The 19,024-nt window shown below is 56.3% G+C and overlaps 1 protein-coding gene across 1 annotated transcript in view; it reads right to left on the minus strand.

Annotated features, from left to right (window-relative positions):
• Positions 1-1,167: 1,167 nt before the first annotated feature.
• The window catches only part of Grtp1 (growth hormone regulated TBC protein 1), an 18,682-nt gene continuing 825 nt past the window's right edge, over positions 1,168-19,024 (minus strand). The window contains exons 2-8 of the mRNA XM_010619986.3: positions 18,879-19,021; positions 14,754-14,912; positions 13,522-13,646; positions 11,085-11,181; positions 4,225-4,397; positions 3,966-4,151; positions 1,168-1,495 (exon numbers count right to left, since the gene is read on the minus strand). Coding sequence (XP_010618288.1) covers positions 1,406-1,495; positions 3,966-4,151; positions 4,225-4,397; positions 11,085-11,181; positions 13,522-13,646; positions 14,754-14,912; positions 18,879-19,021 — 973 coding nt within the window. The 3' untranslated portion in view covers positions 1,168-1,405. The remainder of the gene's footprint in view (positions 1,496-3,965; positions 4,152-4,224; positions 4,398-11,084; positions 11,182-13,521; positions 13,647-14,753; positions 14,913-18,878; positions 19,022-19,024) is intronic.

The raw sequence follows: 19,024 nt of genomic DNA on the forward strand, positions 1-19,024 counted from the left end.
TGTTCTCAGCACTTCCGTGTGCCCCTAACAACATGCCAGGCCTCACAGAGCAGGAGCCCTGCCCATGGCAGAAGCCAGGGCTTTTGGGAGCACAAACCCAAGACCACTGAGGTGGGGCCTGGGTGTGGGATTCAGAGGCCCCGGGTGAGTAGGACAGTGGCCAGGTGCCCTAGAGCTTGGCTCCCTGACTGGTACACTGACCCTGGTACTTCTGGCAGCACTTCAGAGAGGTAAGTGAGCCAGCACTGAGTCAAAGCTGCAGTGGACACTGTGGGTCTCAGGAGGCTGCCACCCCCAGGCTGGGCAGCACTGGCACCGGAGCCTGCTGAGAGCATCAGCATTTGGAAAGGGGTCTGGAGTGGACACCTTGAGGATTGACTCTCCTGGGGCAGCGCCAGGGGCCCTTCCAAAAACTCCAGGGAGCAGGGACATTGGTCAGGTCATGTCCCCGAGCTGGTCCAACCTAGGAGCAGTGCTGGGGAGAAGTGTCCCTGAAGGACAGGCTTCAGAGGCCTTAGCGGCCGTGACAGTCAGGAGGGCGGGGTCCTCCCAGGGTACACTACACCAGGCCGAGCAGTGACCGAGAGCATCTGAACTGCCCCCGTGGTGGTGGTGGGTGGCCCAGCTGCAGGAAAGCCAGTCCCCAAAGCAGGTGCACCACAGTGATGGTGTGCCAGGCTGGGCATGTGAGTCACCATGGGGGCCACGAGGTCCCCTCAGCCATGTCTGAGATAGCTAAGAAGCCCACCTCCCATGGGTGTGGCAGTGGGATGACACCCAGGACCGACAGATTTGAAGGTCAGTGGGGAAGGCAGGAGCCTGGCTCACCCTTGCCCAGCCTCCCAGGAAGCTCCTCGTCCAGCGGCAGCACTGTCGGGCAGGAGGGCAGTCCAGGGCACCAGCCTGAGAGGCCCAGCACAGCCCCACTGGTCTCTGCTTGAGCTGTGTTCCCCTCCTCAGGGACTCAGTCCTTGAGAAAAACCAAAGGCGAATCGTGCTGCAGGCACAAACCAGATGAAGATAAATGCTGTGCCGCAGGGATACTGGAGGAATACAGTACAGCCACAGGCCTTCTTGACTTGAATTTTTAACTAGTTAACAAGCTGAGAATTGCAAACTCAAAGTGCTGAAATATTTTATTAAATATAAAGGCACATCTCACATATATTACTGATGTCTAAAATAATTTCCTGAAATCTATGACATCACAGGTCATAATGGAAAGTCTATAGAATGACGCAATTTTTAAATAATCACTTTTTTAAAAAACTCACCACAAAAGTGTGGTGACTTCAGTATTTACGGCACTGACGGAGGCAGTGCAGGCTGCTTAGGCCTTAGCCTTCCGCCAAGACTCTTCCCAGTGCCAGGAATGTGGGATGCTGTGGGGATGTGGGGGATGTGGTCACCTCTGTGCCAGCAGTGCTGCCTGGCAGCTCTCTCGGAGCCTGGTGATGGTTGTCATGGACAGGCTCCCAGGTTGTGAAAATATTTTCTGGAAATAAGCAGAGTTAGTGTCAGAATGAACCAGCCCAATAACGTGTTACCTCTGTCGTCCTGCTGACATTGCCATGGACACAAATGGATGGATAAACCCAAGGCTGAAGGCTGGGTATGCAAAAGGCCACTGTTGTCTGTGGTTCCAGGGTGTGTGTCCACCGTTGCTGCGGATTGGCTCTCCTGCCTGTTCCCCCATGTTGGCAGGATGAAGAGGAGGCTGCTGGCCTCCTTTAGACCTTCAGAAGGATGTCACATTGGCCAGGGCTCGGGCTCCAGCGATGGCTCGCCTGCCTGCAGCATGGCTGTGTGGACGGCAGGAGCAGGCGGGCGGATGAGGGTGAGGAATGGAGTGAAGACTTCCCGTCCAGTGGCAGAGGCCGTTCTGAGGGAAACAACCCCTCCTTGGGCTCCCAGAGTCCCCAAAGCGATAACAGGGCCTCACTTTTGGACAAGGTCACCCAGCATCTTTCCTGTGGACCTCAGGTAAATAACACTTCTTTCCCTCCTGGGGACTGCAGTCATCTGGGGATGAACCACATGGGGAAACGGACCCCTGAGTAATGTCCACCCTTGCTTCTGACAGCTTTTATAAGACTCTGAGGTGTCATTGTCCAGGTGAAGAGCAAAAGTCCTGACAACACGTGAACACTGTCAGCCTTTACCAGAGGGACCCCTATAAGGCCCCCCACAACCTAGCTGCAAGGGCTGTGCCAGGTTCTGCTAAGCACCCCACCGTGGTCAAGCACAGTGTCACGACTTGGGTTTCTGAGGCAAACCTGTTTCTCGTAGGCCCAAGGACAATACTCCGGAGTCTCCTGTGAGGTGCAAACCTTTAGCTAACTCCAGAGAGGAGGACGAGAACACCCCAGATTCTGGCAAAGACACTTTGGGCCCGAAGAGACCTCACATCTATTTATCCAACAGGATGAACGACAAGACCACATTTCACATTAAGGGACACAACCCGTCTGACTTCATAAGCTGTCACACAGGCCTATAGGACAGGGTACAGTGCCCAGCCTCACCCAGGCCCTAACAGCAAGCACCGCTTCTGCTGCTGGTTTTTGACCCATACTTGTTTAAAGTGTTAAGTTGTCTCTCCAGGCTGCAGCAACTCTGTGTCAACCTGGAGCGTCGGGAGAAGGGCTGGTCCTACTGGTCTAAGGAGCGCCTGCCGGGCAGGGCCAGCTGCCCTAGATTAGCACTGAGGCAGTGCTGGCAGACCGAGGTCACCCTTCGACTCCCCTGGGATGAAGAGGACGGCCAGGACACAGCTCCATGGTACAGTGCCAGCCTAGCATGCGTGGAGCCTGCCCCAGGTTCAGCCCACAGTGCCCACATACACACACACACAAATGAGTAAAAGGAGAGTAGAATCTTTGGGGAAACGAGACAGGACAGAAGGGTCCAGTGCTCCGCAAGAGGGAGCCTGTACTTCTCCCGAGTAGAGCATCCTGGTCAGGTACACTGCGAGCTGGGAACACCAAAGGCTGCCCACAGCCAGAGCTGGTGACCTGGCTCACAGCAGACGACAACAGCAGTGAGAATCAATGACCAGGACCAGTGACCACCTTGGGGTGGCAGGGTTCCCAACACCTCACACTGAGAGCTGCTGGCACTGGATGGCTACTGCTACCAAGCCTGAGCATGGACCTTCAGCCCACTGGCAACATTGGAGGCACCTTGGGGACTGTGCCCTTCAGGGCCCTGAAGAAAAGGGGATGGTGGTGACAGCCACCAGCAGGCGTAAGAACCAGCCCAAATTGTAGCTCTATCTCACCTGCAGCTCGACCCTCGCAAGGGTGGGGATGGGGTGGCTTCTGCCCAAGCCCCTTCCCCAGAGTGAGCCCGGGCAGAGGGTCCCCTGCCCCGTGCAGGTGCTCCCTGGCACTGCCCCATCCAACATGAAACCAGCACGGGTTTTCTAGCCCAGTCCACTGTTCTCCCTGAACGCACTGCCCTGGCTGCCAGAACAGCACCCTGCACCACCCACAGCATGATGTGCTCCTCGCTGCGGCACAGGCAGGCAGCCAGGATCCCCCGCCACCTCGGCTGCATCTGGTCTTTTCAGAGTGAGCATGTGAAGCAACGGGCTCTGCTCGCAGCCCTGCCCCTCCCAACCTCCACAGACCCACTTTCTACACCTCAGGTCCTGAGTGTTCCTGGCCTTGGGGAGCTGTGCTTCTGGGGCCATGGAGAACCACCTACCAGGGCAGGAGGGACCACTGCTGGAGACGACAGCCGGGAAGCCCTGTGATCAGGCTCCTGGTGAGGCCATGTCTCAGGGACATGCGCCAGTGCCCCAGACCCTGGGAACCTGAGGGACAGCAAGGCGGGGCTGTGTGCTCTCCAGTGCATTTACCTGGCCCTCCAGGGGTCTGAGGAGGCCTTGGGCAGGGGATCTGGACTCTGCACAGACCACAGCCCGCAGGAGCCTCCCGGGGTGGGAGCACCCCGGCGCATACCTGCATGAACGTGTGGCACTGCTCCACGAAGGCCCCTCGGGTGATCTGCTTGAACTTGTCACAAATGTCTGGCACACTGGTGGCTTCCAAAATGAATGCCTGGTGTTGCTTAAGCAGGGTCAGGGCCACCCGGAAGATGATTTTGGAGCCTTCATTGAACAAACAGTCCCAGATCCGAAGCACAGTCTGTAGGATAGAGCCCCGTGTCACCTCCGCAGCAGCCCATGCCATGCCAGGGGTTGCCCGCACACACACTCACCTCCACGGGCAGGATGTCCACGAACAGGCAGATGAACCAGCGGGACACCACCAGGGTCCACAGCACGCCGTGCCCATCCAGCAGGGCCGCCACCGCCGGCAGCTTCATCCTCACCAGCTCTGCCAGGACTTCCTGGTCCGTCTTCAGGCCCAGCATGGCCGGGCTGTAGTAATCTGCCAAGGGAAGAGGGGTGTCAAGAACCCATGCCACATGCTGCACACGGCACCCGGCCCGGTGGCCTCTGCCCGCTCAGCCAGGAGGAGCAACAGGGCTCCCTCCTGGAAGGGAAGGGCAGAGCACATGAGGCCAAGTCCAGGACAGGGTTTGGACATGGCACTGGGAAGTGGATGCCCCAGAGCAAGTCCTCCCTGGACGCCCACGGGTGCCAGAGGTGAGGGCCGCATGCCGAGCAGACCCCTCTTGGCAGGGCCGTGGGTACATGGACACCCGGTGTGTGGGCAGGACACTGTCCAGCCTGAAAAGGAAGCTTTGCCCAGGCCAAGCCCAGACTGCCCAGGGGATGCTTCATTCCGTGAAACAAGCTGGTCAAGAAAAGGTAAATAAATCAAAACACTCAACAGTCTCCCTGTTAACACAGAAACACCGAATCTGCTGGAAGATAAAACAGGTGCCGCTCCTGAAGTCATGGGCCTAGGCAAGGACTTTCTGAACAGAACTCCATTTGCACAAAACCAAGAATCAACAAATGGGATCACATCAAATTAAAAAGCTTCTGCACAGCAGAGGAAACAAACAGCAGAGTGAAGAGACAGCCTGCAGAATGGGAAAAACACTTTGCCAGCTACTCCTCAGACAGAGGACTGATACATACTATAAAAGACTCAACAATTAGACTCCCTAAATAAAGGACCTGTTCAATAAATGGACAGGAGAAATGAACAGACAACAAATGGCCAATAAATGCATTTTTAAAATGTTCAACATTGCTGGCCATTACAGAAATGCAAATTGAAGTAACCCTGAGATTCTGTCTTACCCCAGAAAGAATGGCCAAAGTTATACAATAATAGCAAGTGCTGGAGAGGCTGTGGGGGGAAGGAGCCCTCCTACACTGTTGGTGTGAGTATGAACTAGTACAATCACTAGGGAAAACAGTGTGGACAGTCCTCAAAAATCTCAAACTAAAAATTCCATTCCATCTCACTATTCTGCTCCTAGGTATCTTCCTGAGACGAAAGACATCACATTATAGTGACCCGTGTACTCTTCCTTTACAGCAGTACAAAGAGTAGCTACATCTCGGAAGCGGCCACCCGCAGATGAATGGATAAAGAAATGCAGTATTTACACATAATGCAGTGCAATTCTGCCGTAAAGAGGAATGAACTTGAGCCATCTGTAGGAAAATGGAGACCATAATGTTAAGTGAAATAAATCAGACACGCAAACTTACATATCTCATTATTTTTCTTATATGAGAAACCCAAAATGTAAATACAGAGCAACATAAAAGATAGATAATAGGAAACAGGGAGATGGGCCTTTCTCAGATGCGAAGGGGACCAAGAGAAGGGAAGGAGATGTGAAAAGCACAGAGCAGCGTTATGCACGGTGAGCACTCCCCCGAGGAACGGGATCACTACAAACCTGCACCGATGACAACAGGAACTGAAGAGGAGAACGCTGGGGGAGGGTTTCTGTGCATCCCTGGGGCCAGAGGCACAGGGCTGGGCCGTGTTCACAGGGGCGGCTGCCCGACAGTGGGCTGTGCCTGCGTGTTCCGGCTGCATGCTCAGTGGGGCGGGACAGCGTCCTCGCAATCAGAATAAAACTCACACTGAGACCAACACTTCCTGCTACTTTTCGAGTTTTCTTTTAAACAGGTCTTAGCAAAAGAACTTCAGGCTTCGTTTTTACCTTAATGTGATGTTATAATTTTTAATGCTTGGTCCATGCTAAAAATGGATTCAGCCAGGTTGATGTGATTGATCCCAGGTACTTGGGAGGCTGAAGCAGGAAGGAGGATCATGAGTTCAAGACCAGCCTGAGCAACTTAGACCCTGTCCTCAAAAAATAAAAGGGCCTGGGCCAGGGATTTAGCTCAGTGGCACCATGCCTGCCTCCCAAGTGCAAGGTCTTGAGATCGATCCCCGGTACTGCAATAAATAAATAAATAGGCCTAGGTGGGGGTGGCTCTGTGGTGAGCACTTGCCTGGCTTCTATGAGGCTCTGGTTCCATTCCCAGCATTGCAAAAACAAAACAACACCCTGAGATGAAAGCTGCTGGCCCCCTTTACAGACTCATTTGCATCTGTCCCTAGCGCATCCCTCATAACTGAGCACACCCCGTTCTGTCCCAGTGCAGAGCCCAGGGCTCCCAGTCTCACAGGGGCACCGTGGATGGCACCAGGCTGAGCTCAGGCAGCAAGGGGTTGGCAGAGCCACACAGCGAGACCTTGGCCCTCTTACACAGAGGCTTACGTGCTTCCAGAAATAGAGGTGCTAAACACCCTGAGCCAGGGCTGGGCTGAGGCTTGGTCTGTGGGAAGGTGGATTAAGCCTTGGCCTGCCTGGTGCCCCCTGCTGTGCCTGGCTTCCCACCCACCCTCTGCTCCCGGGGCACCCACAGCTCTCTCACCACCTGCGTGCTCCCCACCAGCTGAGTCACAGCACCTGCTGCTGGGGACAAGACCGGTGACTTGGCTCTAGTCCCCATGGCCCTCAGGGTCTGACAGTCTGAGGCCAAACTCGGGCAGCCACAGAGGGTCAGCTGCAGTCTCCGAAAAGCCCAGGTATGAGTATTTCACACAGCCTAACACACATACACACACGCACACACACAGTAAGTCTCCACCTAGAACTTCAAGCAGAAAACCAAAGGCCTGGTCAAGAGGTCACCAGTGTGCCCAGGAGACCTGCTGAGGCGGGGCGGGGCAGGGCGGGGAGGAGGCATCACCCTTTGTCACAAGTGCGAGAGGCCGACGCAGTGACCCTAAAGGAAGGACAGACCAGCAGAACCCAGAAGCACATGGGGTGCAGGATCCACTCGGGGTAAAAAAAGGCAGAACACTTGCACCCACCCAACTCCAGAGCTGTCTGCTCGGAGGGCCAGGGGACCCAGGCAGGCTTGGACACTGGCAGTGCCCTGTGCCCCGGTCTGGACACTGGACACTCCAACAGGTCTCCTGTCTGCACCTGAGGGCTGAGGACACCACACCCTCCCCATGACCCTGAGTGGGTAGGAGCTGTACTGCCACCAGGAAGAGCCCAGGGAGGCCAACCCGTGGGCTGGGCTCTGCCAGCCCTGCCCACGCTGAGGGGGAGGTGCCCACCAGGTGTAGGGTGTGGCCAGTCCTGTCCAGGGCCCTCTCCAGGGCAGACTGGGACAAGTCCCCACTGTAGGCAGCCAAGGAGCAACGGGCGTGGCTTCCCAGACCCACCCACCCCAGCACAGCTCGTCCCTGGACCATGGCACGGCAGTCCCATGGGACCCCCTGCGCTGTGACAGGGCGGGCGGGGCGTGTGCCGCTGAGTATAGGCTTCGGCGCACCTGGACACAACCCGACACGACCCACGGTGCATGGTGGCACTGAGGCCACACGCTGTGCGCAGCTCTTGAGTGTCTGGCTGCCTGGTGTCTCTTTCCACAGCCGGGCACACAGCACTGCTGGGCACCATTCCTGGGCCAAGGCCCACACCCACCCAACAGGGTCAGAAAAGGGAGCGTCCTCGAACCCACACCCCGGGTTCAAACCTGACTCAGGCCTGACAGCCAGGCCCTGAGAGGATGCTGAGCCCTGAGACCTGGGTGCTGAGATGCTGAAGTCCAAAGTGACCAGAGTAGATGTCTCCCAGAAGCACCTGGCTCCTGAGCCCAGGAGCAGCTCTCCCGAGTGTAAGATGCACCCACACGCGCATGGGGCCAGTCCCGCGCTGGAAGGTGGAATTGGCTCTTTAGTTGTCGTGTGACAAACTACCTGATTCTGCACAGCTGTGACTGATGGAACCTGTCACCAAGGGCATGGGACCGAGGGCCATCGGTCCTGCGGCAGGACTCTGTTCCTCCACCCTTGCCAGCGCTGCCCCACAGCCCACAAGGTCACAACCCAAAGGGCCACAACCCACAAGGTCACACCCACTGCAAGCCCCAACCTGTCAAGTGACCAGTGCCAGAACCTGGTGTTAATGGTGGAGACAAGTCCAGGCCACTTTGTCTCCCGAGCCACTCCCAGCGGACCACCAGGAACTCTGCGGGCCACATGGCCACTGGGGCAGGAGCCTCTGCCAGGGGCGTGTGGGCCCAGACCCTACCTTTGGGAGGACAACACATTGCAGGACCCCGGCGGCAAAGCGGGAATGGAGACCCTGGTGGGTCCCCAAGGGCCAGGCATGCCAGCCTCTCTGTGAACCACAGTGAACCAACAGATGCAGGACAAGCTCTGAAACAAAGCATAGCCTCCTTGGAGAGGCCTCCCAGGGAGCAAGGCCCTGGTCAGGGCACCAAGGCTACCGACGTGCTAAGCCGTGGGCCCAGGGCCGTGCCATGAAGCCGCCTCCTCCCCCCAGGTCAGAGAGGGCAGCCCAGGAAGATGAGAGACAGAGAGACAGAGAACAGAGACAAAGAGAGAGACAGACGGGAAGATAGAGACACAGACAGACGGAGAGAGCACGTGGACACGGCCCCCCACCCCTTATGACACAGCCAGTTCCAACTGCCCCGAGTCTGGGGTCTTGGCTGGCACTGGCCTGAGCCATGGCTAGGCTGGAGGCCGGCACCACACTCGGCCCGGTGAGCCCACCCTCCACCTGCCAGGGAGCTGTGGCCGTCTTGTTGGCTTCGGGCCACCCCAGGCTCCTGTCCACAAGGTCCCTCTCATGCTCCAGAAGCTGATCCTTTGTTAGCCGGAGTCACAGGCCCTCTCCAAGTTTGTCTTCTCGCTCTGCTTACTCCACCCAGTAACACACTCACTTCTAACCCTTCCACGCACTGAGCGCGTGACCCATGTCGCCCACACTCTGAACTGCTTTCAGGACATCTTTCCACTTTGGCACCTCATGGGTGTGCTGTGCCTTCTCCCGGGGTCTAGCTGTGCTTTCTTCCTGCCTGGGAGGCCAGATGTCACCAAGCGCGCGCGGTTCACTGTACCCCGGCTGGCTGCAGGCCCTGAGCCCCATGCACTGCCTGTCTCCTTCCATTACCGAGTACCACTGCACTCAAGGGCTTCACACAGCTTTGCCGGGACTCGGGGTGGCCACGCCCTCACGCATCCCAGCAGGAATCAGCTCTGGTCAATTTCAGCACCCCATCCACTTTTTGACCCAAGCTATTCAAGTCGCCCTTTCATTGGGGATCTAAACATCAAGTTCCCTGGGGAGAGGAGCTGCAGGACTTCAGCATACAACGCCTCCTAACAACGGCTGACCAGCCATTTACCTCTGTTTTCTGCAAGATTTATTAACATGTTTTATGTGGTGCTGTAAGTAAAACCCAGGGCCTTGCCCACACTAAGCAAGCGCTGAGCTATACCCTCAGGCCTTTCTCTAGACAGACTCTTAACTGAGTTCCCAGTCTGGCCTCTGAGATCCTCCTGCCTCAGCCTCCTGAGTGGCTGGGATTACAGCTGTGCACTCTTGTGCTTTATTGTTGATATTTTCTTTTGCTTTTAAATTGAGACCTGTAGAACTGCAACTTGGTTCCACTGAATCTCGCAGCTAATGTGGAATGACATGCTGGCCCTTCTCGCCTTCCTAACCCACACTCTGCTGCGTGCTCTGGGTGGCACCACTGTGCCTGTCTTCCACACAGACTGTGCGGGTACAGGGTTTTTAGTGCCACGTTGTGCTTCCGAGGCACAGACAGAACTAGGAGCATGGCAACTCAATGGGCAGAGCTTGGCCACGGAACTGATGTCCACAGCGATTCAGGAGGCAGCCGTAACAGGAGCAGTGAACCCGTCACAGGCTCTGCTGATGTCTTGCTGGTGTCGCCAGCCTTCCGTCCTGGCCGTCACGCCTAAGCTTCCGTGATGGGTGTGCCGCTGGCCCCCAGGCTCTGCATCTGGGCTCCGTGTCCTCAAGACAGTACAGTGTGGGCTGATGATGGCAGCCAGCAACACAAAACTTCTGCCTCTAGCTCGTGTCTCAGCAGTCAGAGCTGTAGGGCTGGCACAGCCAGCAGTGACCGAGCTAACTAAGCCCTACTCTGCCCGTGAGACAGTTCCATGTTGTGTCTGTACAGCACTGGTGGGGATGGAGTGAGAACACAGGGCAAAAGAACCAGGTCGCACCCCATGTGTCCACTGCCAGCCGCTTTCCTCAACACTGTGGCCAGGTGGGAAGGGAGGCTCTGGGCTTTTACACGCAGGGGGACTGCACCGCAGTCCCGTCCACCCCTCAGTCCACACCCACGCCACAGTCCACACTTACGCTGCAGTCCCCACCTACACTGCACTTTCTAGTACTGGTGGCCGTTCTTATTAGGAACCAGGAAAGGGGAAAGACGCAGAGACTTTCATTCCGAAAAGCAGTAGCAAGCAGCGATGACGGTGCTGAATGAATCCGGGAACAAACTTCCAAGAAGCCGTGTGAGCCCCTCAGGCGACGTGGGACCAACACAGACTGCAAGAGGGGTCCTTCCCGGGCCACAGCCCCATGGGTGGGCAAAGGGCCAGTGGGACAGACAGGTAAACCCACAACCTGGGTAGAGGCCGCGGAAACCCAGCGGCATCCAGAGATGATGGCCGCCCACCAGGATGTGTGCTCCTCTTAACTAAGCGGAGGAAGATCTGGACCTCAGCTCCCACACACGGCCACTGTGTTTCCACTCTGTCCTGCCTGGGCAGCCAGCACCTCCGAAACTGAAACAGGTTGGGGAAGGTGCAAGCGCTGGGTCAACTTACCGGGCAGGATCCGTCCAATAAGAGCATCTAAGAGCCAAAAAGATTCTTCTTCATTCTTTGTGATAAGAATGAGATATCCCGCTACGAAATTCATTCCCTGAAATCAGAAAAATGAGAACTAAACTCACACTGAGTTTTACCCTGCTCTGGCCGGCTCGACCACCGGCAGTCTGTATGTCACTGCCCCGTGGGGCGCCTTGGAGTCCTCGTGGTGCAAATGGGTCTCACTTCTCTCCGTCTTTTTACTATGAAAATTAAGAAAAGCTGCTCAGTGGGACAATCGTGCACAAACCGCCAGCAGTGAGACAGGAATTTGGCAACCACTTGCTGCCATGCTGGGCTTCCCCAAACTCATGAGTCCCACACACTCTTCAGAGACACAGGGTCGGCCATGACCTGCCACGTCTATACGACCCAGGTAAGAGGAGGAGTGAGTGGGTGCTGACCGTGGTGGTGCACATCTGCGTTCAACAGGCTGAGGCAGGAGGATCCCTGTGAGTTCAAGGTTAGTGTGGACTACATAGTGAGTTCAAGACAAGCCTGAATTGCACAGCAAGACCCTGTCTCAAAAATTAACTAATTAATCAATTAAGAGGAAAAAGCAAACCCCTCAAGCCCCAAGTGCCACCAGGAATAGGAAATCAAAGACCACCTTGTACCAAGGTGCTACAACTACCACTCTTCCCAAGCCATGAGGATAGCAGGGACCACATTTGTAAAATACAAGGGTCCTGGTGTCACAGTGGGGTGCTGGGGTGGTGGTGACTGAGACCCTTTCGGGAAATGCCAGGGCACACTTCCCAAAGGCAGAAGCCAACCGCAGAGTCGGGAGACACAGCCAGCAGGCGGCTTGCTGCTGCCGCTCCAGTGCCTGACTTTTGCACTGCTCTGCTCTCTTGTGCATCCACATGTCTGTGACAGATGTGTGTTTCTCTAGCAATAAGGGAATCCAGCTTCTGCCAACCATGAAGGTGGGGCAGATGGTGACGTTGCAGGAGAGGACACTGGCACCATGCCAAAGATGTCAGCGTGCCCAGGAGCATGGCAGGATGGTCAGGACCACACTATACCTGTGCCCACTGTCGTGCCCACCCACCTGTACCACCCCAGAAGCAGACCCTGCAAACATGACTCGGGAACAGGCTGGTGGGGCTGGGCCAGGGTGGGCTCTGGGGGCAGGGACATGGGGCACATGCAGTCATCGAGGGACCCAAGGCCACACCTGCTCTCCATGGCACAGTGCAGGGAAGATGCCCTAATCCAGGAAGATCGGGTTGAGGAAAGAGGAGGTGGGCATGAACACCTAGCAGGAAGTACCCCACGTGGACATGGTGGCAGAGGCAGGGCAGTGCACTGACGAGCTGGGAGTGATACAGACAGTGACAGCCACAGGGGCCATGGAGGGGCCAAGAGAGAGCCACCCTCCTGGGTCTCAGCGGAGTCCTGCTGCCTGAGCCACTCACCACAGCAGCCCTGTGTGCGCGTGCGCGCGCGCATGTATCCCAGAAGCCCCATGTACGTGTGTGCATGCCCGACAGTGCACGTATTCCAGACAGGTGAGCTCTGGTGGACACTGATACTTAGAATTGTGCGCCAGGTATGTGGTGCATTCCTGTAATCCCAGCACTCAGGCTGAATGAGGCATGAGATTCACCATGAGTTCAAGGCCAGCCTGGACTACAGAGTGAGACCCTGTCTCAAAAATAAATGAGTAAAAACTAATAAAATTGTGTGTGGAAGGCAAGAAGACAAGGAGAAGAAGTAAAAAGGATCAAGACGCCAGACGGACATGGGCCAGATCCCCACAAGGGATACATTCATGAGGCATCACAAATACATACTGATAAGTTTTAAACTAAGAAAGTAAAGACCGTGCTATTTTTAAGACCTCAAAGAATAGAAAGGATGAAGCTCTAAAATTCCCTAAATTTCGTCTCCTCTCCTAAAAGCCATGTTCTTGTTCCTGAGCAGACGCAGCCATGTGGCTAAGACACCCGTGCCTGTCCTCGTGCCATCTGCACACCAGCAGGGCCAGAGGCGTCCACGATGGGTCTGGCTGAGCCTCTGGGACCCCTGGCCCCTCTGCCAATGCCTTGCTGTGCTCTTCCTTCCTCTGGTCAGGCCTCAGTGGCCCTCATACACGCCCCACGTGCCTGCTGGTACCACGTCAATTTCCACCCACAAGACTGAGCCTGGGGTGGGGCCTTCGGCCCACAGGGCGGCATGGCAGTCTGAGTCCTGAGAACACCTGAGTGACAGTGCCCACCTGCTCCTGGTCTGCAGCCTCCTCTCGGCCACCCACGCCAGGCATCCCAGAGTCTTGGACAGTGTGGCCCAGCAGAGGGCTGAGTCCTGAGGGTGCCCCGCACGAGCACGTGTGGTGCCAAGCATGCCTCCCGCCCCATGCACACAGTGCCCAAGCCCCAGCCGGCCTCACCTGGCAGTAGCCCACACCTGGGTTGTGGAGGCCGTAGGCCAGTAGCACATTGTACAGGGCCTTCTGCAAGCAGGGCTGCGCCGTCTTTCGGAACCTCACGTTGTCCGGGAAGGTGCGGTTCAGGTCTGTGCAGAAATTCACCAGACGTCACCATCTGGACTCTGTGACCCACTTGTCCGCCCTCTTTTCTTTATTTTGTTTTGAGGTAGGGTCTTGCTATGTAGCCCAGGATGGCCTTGAACTCATAGTGATCCTCCTGCCTCAGCCTCCTGAGTGCTAAGGTTATACGTATGCAACCACAATACCCAACAAAAATAACTTTTTTACTTTATTGCTTGTGGTGCTGGGGATGGAATCCAGGACCTTGTGCATTCTATGCAAGTGCTCCCCACTGAGCAGCACCCCCAGCCCTGCCCTCTTGAACTGTCCCAAGAAAGGTCCAGCTGACCTTTGCTCAACTTGGCCCTGAGCCTTCACATGGCCCAGGCCAGGGGCTGCTAGGTCAGAAGGAGAGAGGACAGGAGCCGAGGGTCCCCACAGCCCTCTCCTTTGGAGGTGGGGTGGAAGAGCAGCCCCACCAGCCAGACCCAGGATGACTGTGGAAAACGTGCCCAAAACCCGGGATGTTTCCAGCTGCTGAGGCCACAGACAAGAGGGGCAGCATCGGCCCCTGGGGACAGCACTGAGCAGGAAGCAAACCACCCCTCTGTGCAAGGAGAGCCCTGCCTTCCTGCTCAGCACAGCCCCGGGCCAGGTTGGGAAGGGCAGACCACACGGGCGGCTGGCCCTGACCCAAGAGGCGCCAACACCCGCACAGCTCCTGTGGGACGTGGGCTGGGCGCCATGGGCATGAGACACTTGCTCTCCCTGGACACCCTGTGGAGTCCTACGTGGCCAGAGGTCACCCACACGCCACCTCACAGCAGGGCTGCCAAGGTACGTGGAGCCGCGAGCATCCACCGGGGACAAAGGGAGGACACATGGCTCAGCGGAGGCGAAACTGGCTACAGCACTTTGAGCACTGAGGCTGGAATGCAGGGCCTTGGGACTAAACTACATCCCCAGCCTTTTTTTAAATGTTTTATCGCTTTTATGTGGAGATAGAGTACTGCTCAGCTGTCCAAGCTAGGTTCAAACTTGCCGTTCTCCTGCCTCAGCTTCCCTCCCGGGTTGCCTGCAGACATGGATGGATTCCCAATGCTGTGCCCCCCCATCTGCCTCAGGCAGCCCACCTGTCCTGATGGCTTCCTCCAGCTCGGGCTTTCCTTCTCCCTGAAGCAGCTGCTGGTAGTAGCCAGGGTTCTGCTCCATCTGGGCCTGCGCTCCGCTCACGGCCAGCCACACGCGGGCCCGGTGCTCCAGCGGGACCCCTTTCCGGACATAGCGCTTCACTGAAACCAACCGGAGAGCACGGTGAGCTACGCACTGTGGTCAGCACCCCGACCCTCTCTGCATGGGCACCGGCTTGCCCAGCTCCACCTGAGAAGCACTGAGCTTCACACCCGGTGGGCCAGGGGAGACATATTGCCTGCCGAGAGGGGCCCGCAGTGCGGACAGGTGGCAGAGCCATGCCAGCGTGCACAAGGCCCTGGTGACATCCAACACTGGGAAAAACAGCAGGAGGAGCTGTTCTGTGGGCTGGCGGGCTGGGCGCAGAAACTGTGGCCCAGCCTAGGTGGGCACAGTGGGGCGGGCGTTGGGATGCCAGCCGTGCGGTCTGAGGGAGAAGATCCAGCAGGCGGCCAGGGTGAGGGGCAGGCGGCGTGAATCAGGGGGACTCTGTTGCAGGGATCCCTGTCCCGCACAACGTGCATGCTCAATGCACAATGTGCATGGGAGAAAGTGACGAGCAATGACCTATGACCACAGAAACAGGACCACGCCAAACCCCAGAGCTGCCTGCTTGAATCCACGAGGCTCCACACAACACTCACAGGGGTTACTTGGGGGCATCCTGTGCCCTCGTGACTGTGGCCAGCAGAACAGCTAATTTTCAAAGCCAATATCCAAAGCCATCGTTTCCTCTGGGGATTTCATCATAAATACCATTATTGACTATAGCTGCACTATAGGAAACTCTGAAATTTGGATGTTAAAAGTCCCCAAGGCCTGTGGCTGAAGGTCTAGCCCCTTGGACCAGCTGCCAGGTAGGGGTCTGGAACAGGGGAGTCTCCACTGAGGGGTTGCTACTCTAGTCAGGGACCCCCTACCCTGTCCTCTCTCTGTGCTTCCTGGCCCTGAGGCGAGGGTCTTTCCCAGGTGAGACTCACCATGTGACACAGAGCCAGCACCTCCCTCTGAAAGCTACAAAGAGCCCAGAAACCTCTGCAGCTTTGGAGAAACACTGGAGACCCCCACGGCGCCCTTCACCTCACTGCTCTGTGTCATGACCTGGAGGGTGTGAGTGTGGTCTCAGCCTTACAGTTCCAGCACAGGTGCTACTAATCCAGAAAGCCACCCTCCCTCCCTCTGCCCAGGACAAAGCAGCCTTCCACGACAACACAGCCAGTCCTTTTCTGCAGAACAGCAAGAGGAGGGTTAATCCAATCATGGACAGGGGCTGCTCTACCTGACAGGGACCACAGCCAAAAGGAATAGGACACACACATCAAAAATGTTCAAATTGTATCAGAGCAACACTGAAAGATAGAAAAGAAATGGTATAAATCAGCCCTACTGTAATAAAAACCTGGTACTGGTGAAATGTTAAAGGACATTAAAGCAATGAGTATATCATGGAAAAGAATCCAGAGGCAAACTCGTACAAAAAATTCAACTGTTTTTTCACAAAGTTACACAGGAAATCCAATGCAGAAAGAATAGTAGTTGACCAGTAAAAGAATGCCTTAAGTAAAAATACCAATAGCATAAAGCGGTAGCAGGAGTGAACAGCCACTGAGCATGCACACATCTCTGGTGGGAGCACAAATTTGTCCAGTCACTTTAGAGAGGCTTTGTTTCTGTTCAGAGGTGCTGGGGATCCAGCCCCGGGCCTTCCTTGAGCACGTGAGGCAATGCAATTTCTTACAAACCATTTGATAAGGCCCAGCAACCCGAGTCCGAAGTGTACCTAAGAGAAACTTGCAAGCGAATGTTTAGGTTGGCTCCCAAATGCCTACCGATGAAGGGACCCCACCACAGCAGGCAGGAAATGAAATGGAAAAGCAGGACCAAGGGGGCTGGCTTTAGTCTCTCTGGGTTGCGGGAGAAGCATGCTGCCTGCTCCAGGGCTCCAGCAGGATCCATTCACTGGCCCTGCCAGGGAGAGCTAGTGTGGTAAAGATCCTGAATGCCAGGGCTTGCAGAGGACTGTGCTACCCGACATCAAGATAGGTGAAAATCCTCCAGATAAAGAAAGAAAACACCCAATCAGACTCAGAGCGAGATAAGGCTCTAGTCAGGGTCAGAGTGCGGTGCCGAGGGTGTGGGCCTCAGCTCTCAGCCACCACTGTCTGCACCTTTCCCTGGGGACTGGGCTCCCATTTCTGAATGCAGTAGATGGTCTGCTCCTGTCTCGTATCTGATAATCCACCCTGGGCTTTGCCAATACAGGGCCCCGAGATAACACCCCCAGAAAACATGCCCTCACCAGCAGGACACCAAGGTCGTAGGACCCCACTCCTTCCACTAGACCAACCAACTCCCCACTTCCTGTAGAACAGCAGACTGCCACCCCTTAGGCTGAGACTCACCAGGGATCACACACAATTTCCCCCAGCCTGCTCAGGCCAGCTGCACTTGTTACCACAGTTACAGCCCAACTAACATCACATCCTCAAAGAAATACTAAGACAGGTGGTTGCTACTTTAATAAAACCAAGTTAAATTTTTAGAAAGGTTGGGACAAGTTCTCAAAGAAAAACGCAAAGCAGGACAAAACAAAAAACACTGAACAAGATGTAAAATAACTGCAAAGGCGGGGGACAATCTAGGAGTCTACATTGGGGATCCTCCCCGATGCTTTTGATTACCACCCTCACACCCCTCCCCCAGTGTGGCTTTCATAAGGGGTGCAAACCCACCCCGCTCTAAGAAAAGGACCAAACCAGGCAGAAGCGTGCCTATGTGTTTTGTGCAAGAACAGAAGGTACATGGAAGGTATTCAGGAACACAAGCATGCAACCTCAGGGACTCTGCTCCAACTGACCTCTTGGCCAAGTCTAGTGTCAACCACAGTCATGGCCACAGAAACTGCCTCCTGCTCTGAAGTCACCTGCACAGACACAGGTGCATCTATTGTGAGCACACAGCTGCATGTGATCTCTACAGGGCCTGGGGCCTGGGGTTGGAAACGACCTCACTCGCAGCCTTTAGTGTGATTAAAATGTTCTTCACATTCATAAGTTGTATTTTATATAACTCCAAAGTTAGAGGGCCAATCAAGTTTTAAGAATACATTCAAAAGGAAAAACGAAAGTAGATGCCCGTTGGAGCGTTAATACAGAGGCAGCATGGATGGACGTCAGTGGTGTGACGGCCTTACAGGGCTGTCGAGGTCCCTTGTTCCTGTCTCTGCCAGCCTACTTGATGCTGTGTGGCCAGTGCTGAGCACAGCCAGGGGTTGCCTCCCACCCCCAGCAGCAACAGGTGAGCCACGCAGGGAGCCCCACAGGGTACAGCTGGCTGGGCCACCCACCTCGCAGCACACAGCAAGTTCCACGGATGCGCTCGTTGGCCTCGGGAGGTTTCCCCAACACTGCTACAATCTACAGGGACACCACGCTGGTGCTGCTCTTCACAGGAGTCGCCAACAGCCCACCCTCACCCTGGCCACACAGGTCCGATCTGGGTCACTGGCGCCCTCACCAGGGCACAGCTGGTAATGCTGCCCAGGGTGGGCTCCAGTACCCAGGAGCAAGCAGCAAGGAAGCAAAATTCCTGCAGGCAGGGCGGGGTCTTGGGTTCTAGTCACAGAAACACACGACTGGAACTAAGACCCGTCCAGCTCAGCCTTGGAGCAATGAGCTGGGACAGGCTGGTTCAGTTTCCTGGAGGCAGGAGCCCCGCCCCACAAGGTGGGGGATGCGTTGGTCCCCAGCCCCGGTGTAGGCAGTTTGGGAGGGTCCCACGTGCTCCGCCGCTGCTCCCAAAGCGGGCTGGACTTTGCCCGCTCTCTGGGAAGGGCCGGCCAGGCAGGAAGGTGGCTGGGTGGGTCCCTGAAGACTCTCCTGAGGCACCGCCTAAGGACCCTGTGGGTCTCCACCTCACCGTTCTGGGGGGCAGGGTGAGAGGGGCTCCGGCTGCCCAGGGGTCGCGCGCGGTGTCTGCCACCAGGGGAGGGCCTTGGCGGTCCCGGGTGCGGTCGGGTCCCCGAGGGGTGTCGGGTCCCGGGTGGGGGCGTGGGCCGCCTCACTCACCTGTCGAGGTCCTGCTTAGGCCGCTGTCCCCCTGCAGCAGCCGGGACCACTTCAGGGCTCTCCTGGTGAGCACCGCCAGGTAGGCGGAGAGGAACTCTTCGTGGGCGGCGTAGTCGAAGTCTTCGGGCCGCTCGAACCCATACGCG

This window comes from Fukomys damarensis, unplaced genomic scaffold (assembly GCF_012274545.1).
Source record: "Fukomys damarensis isolate Sample0158 unplaced genomic scaffold, DMR_v1.0_HiC HiC_scaffold_6, whole genome shotgun sequence".
Lineage (NCBI taxonomy): Eukaryota > Metazoa > Chordata > Mammalia > Rodentia > Bathyergidae > Fukomys > Fukomys damarensis.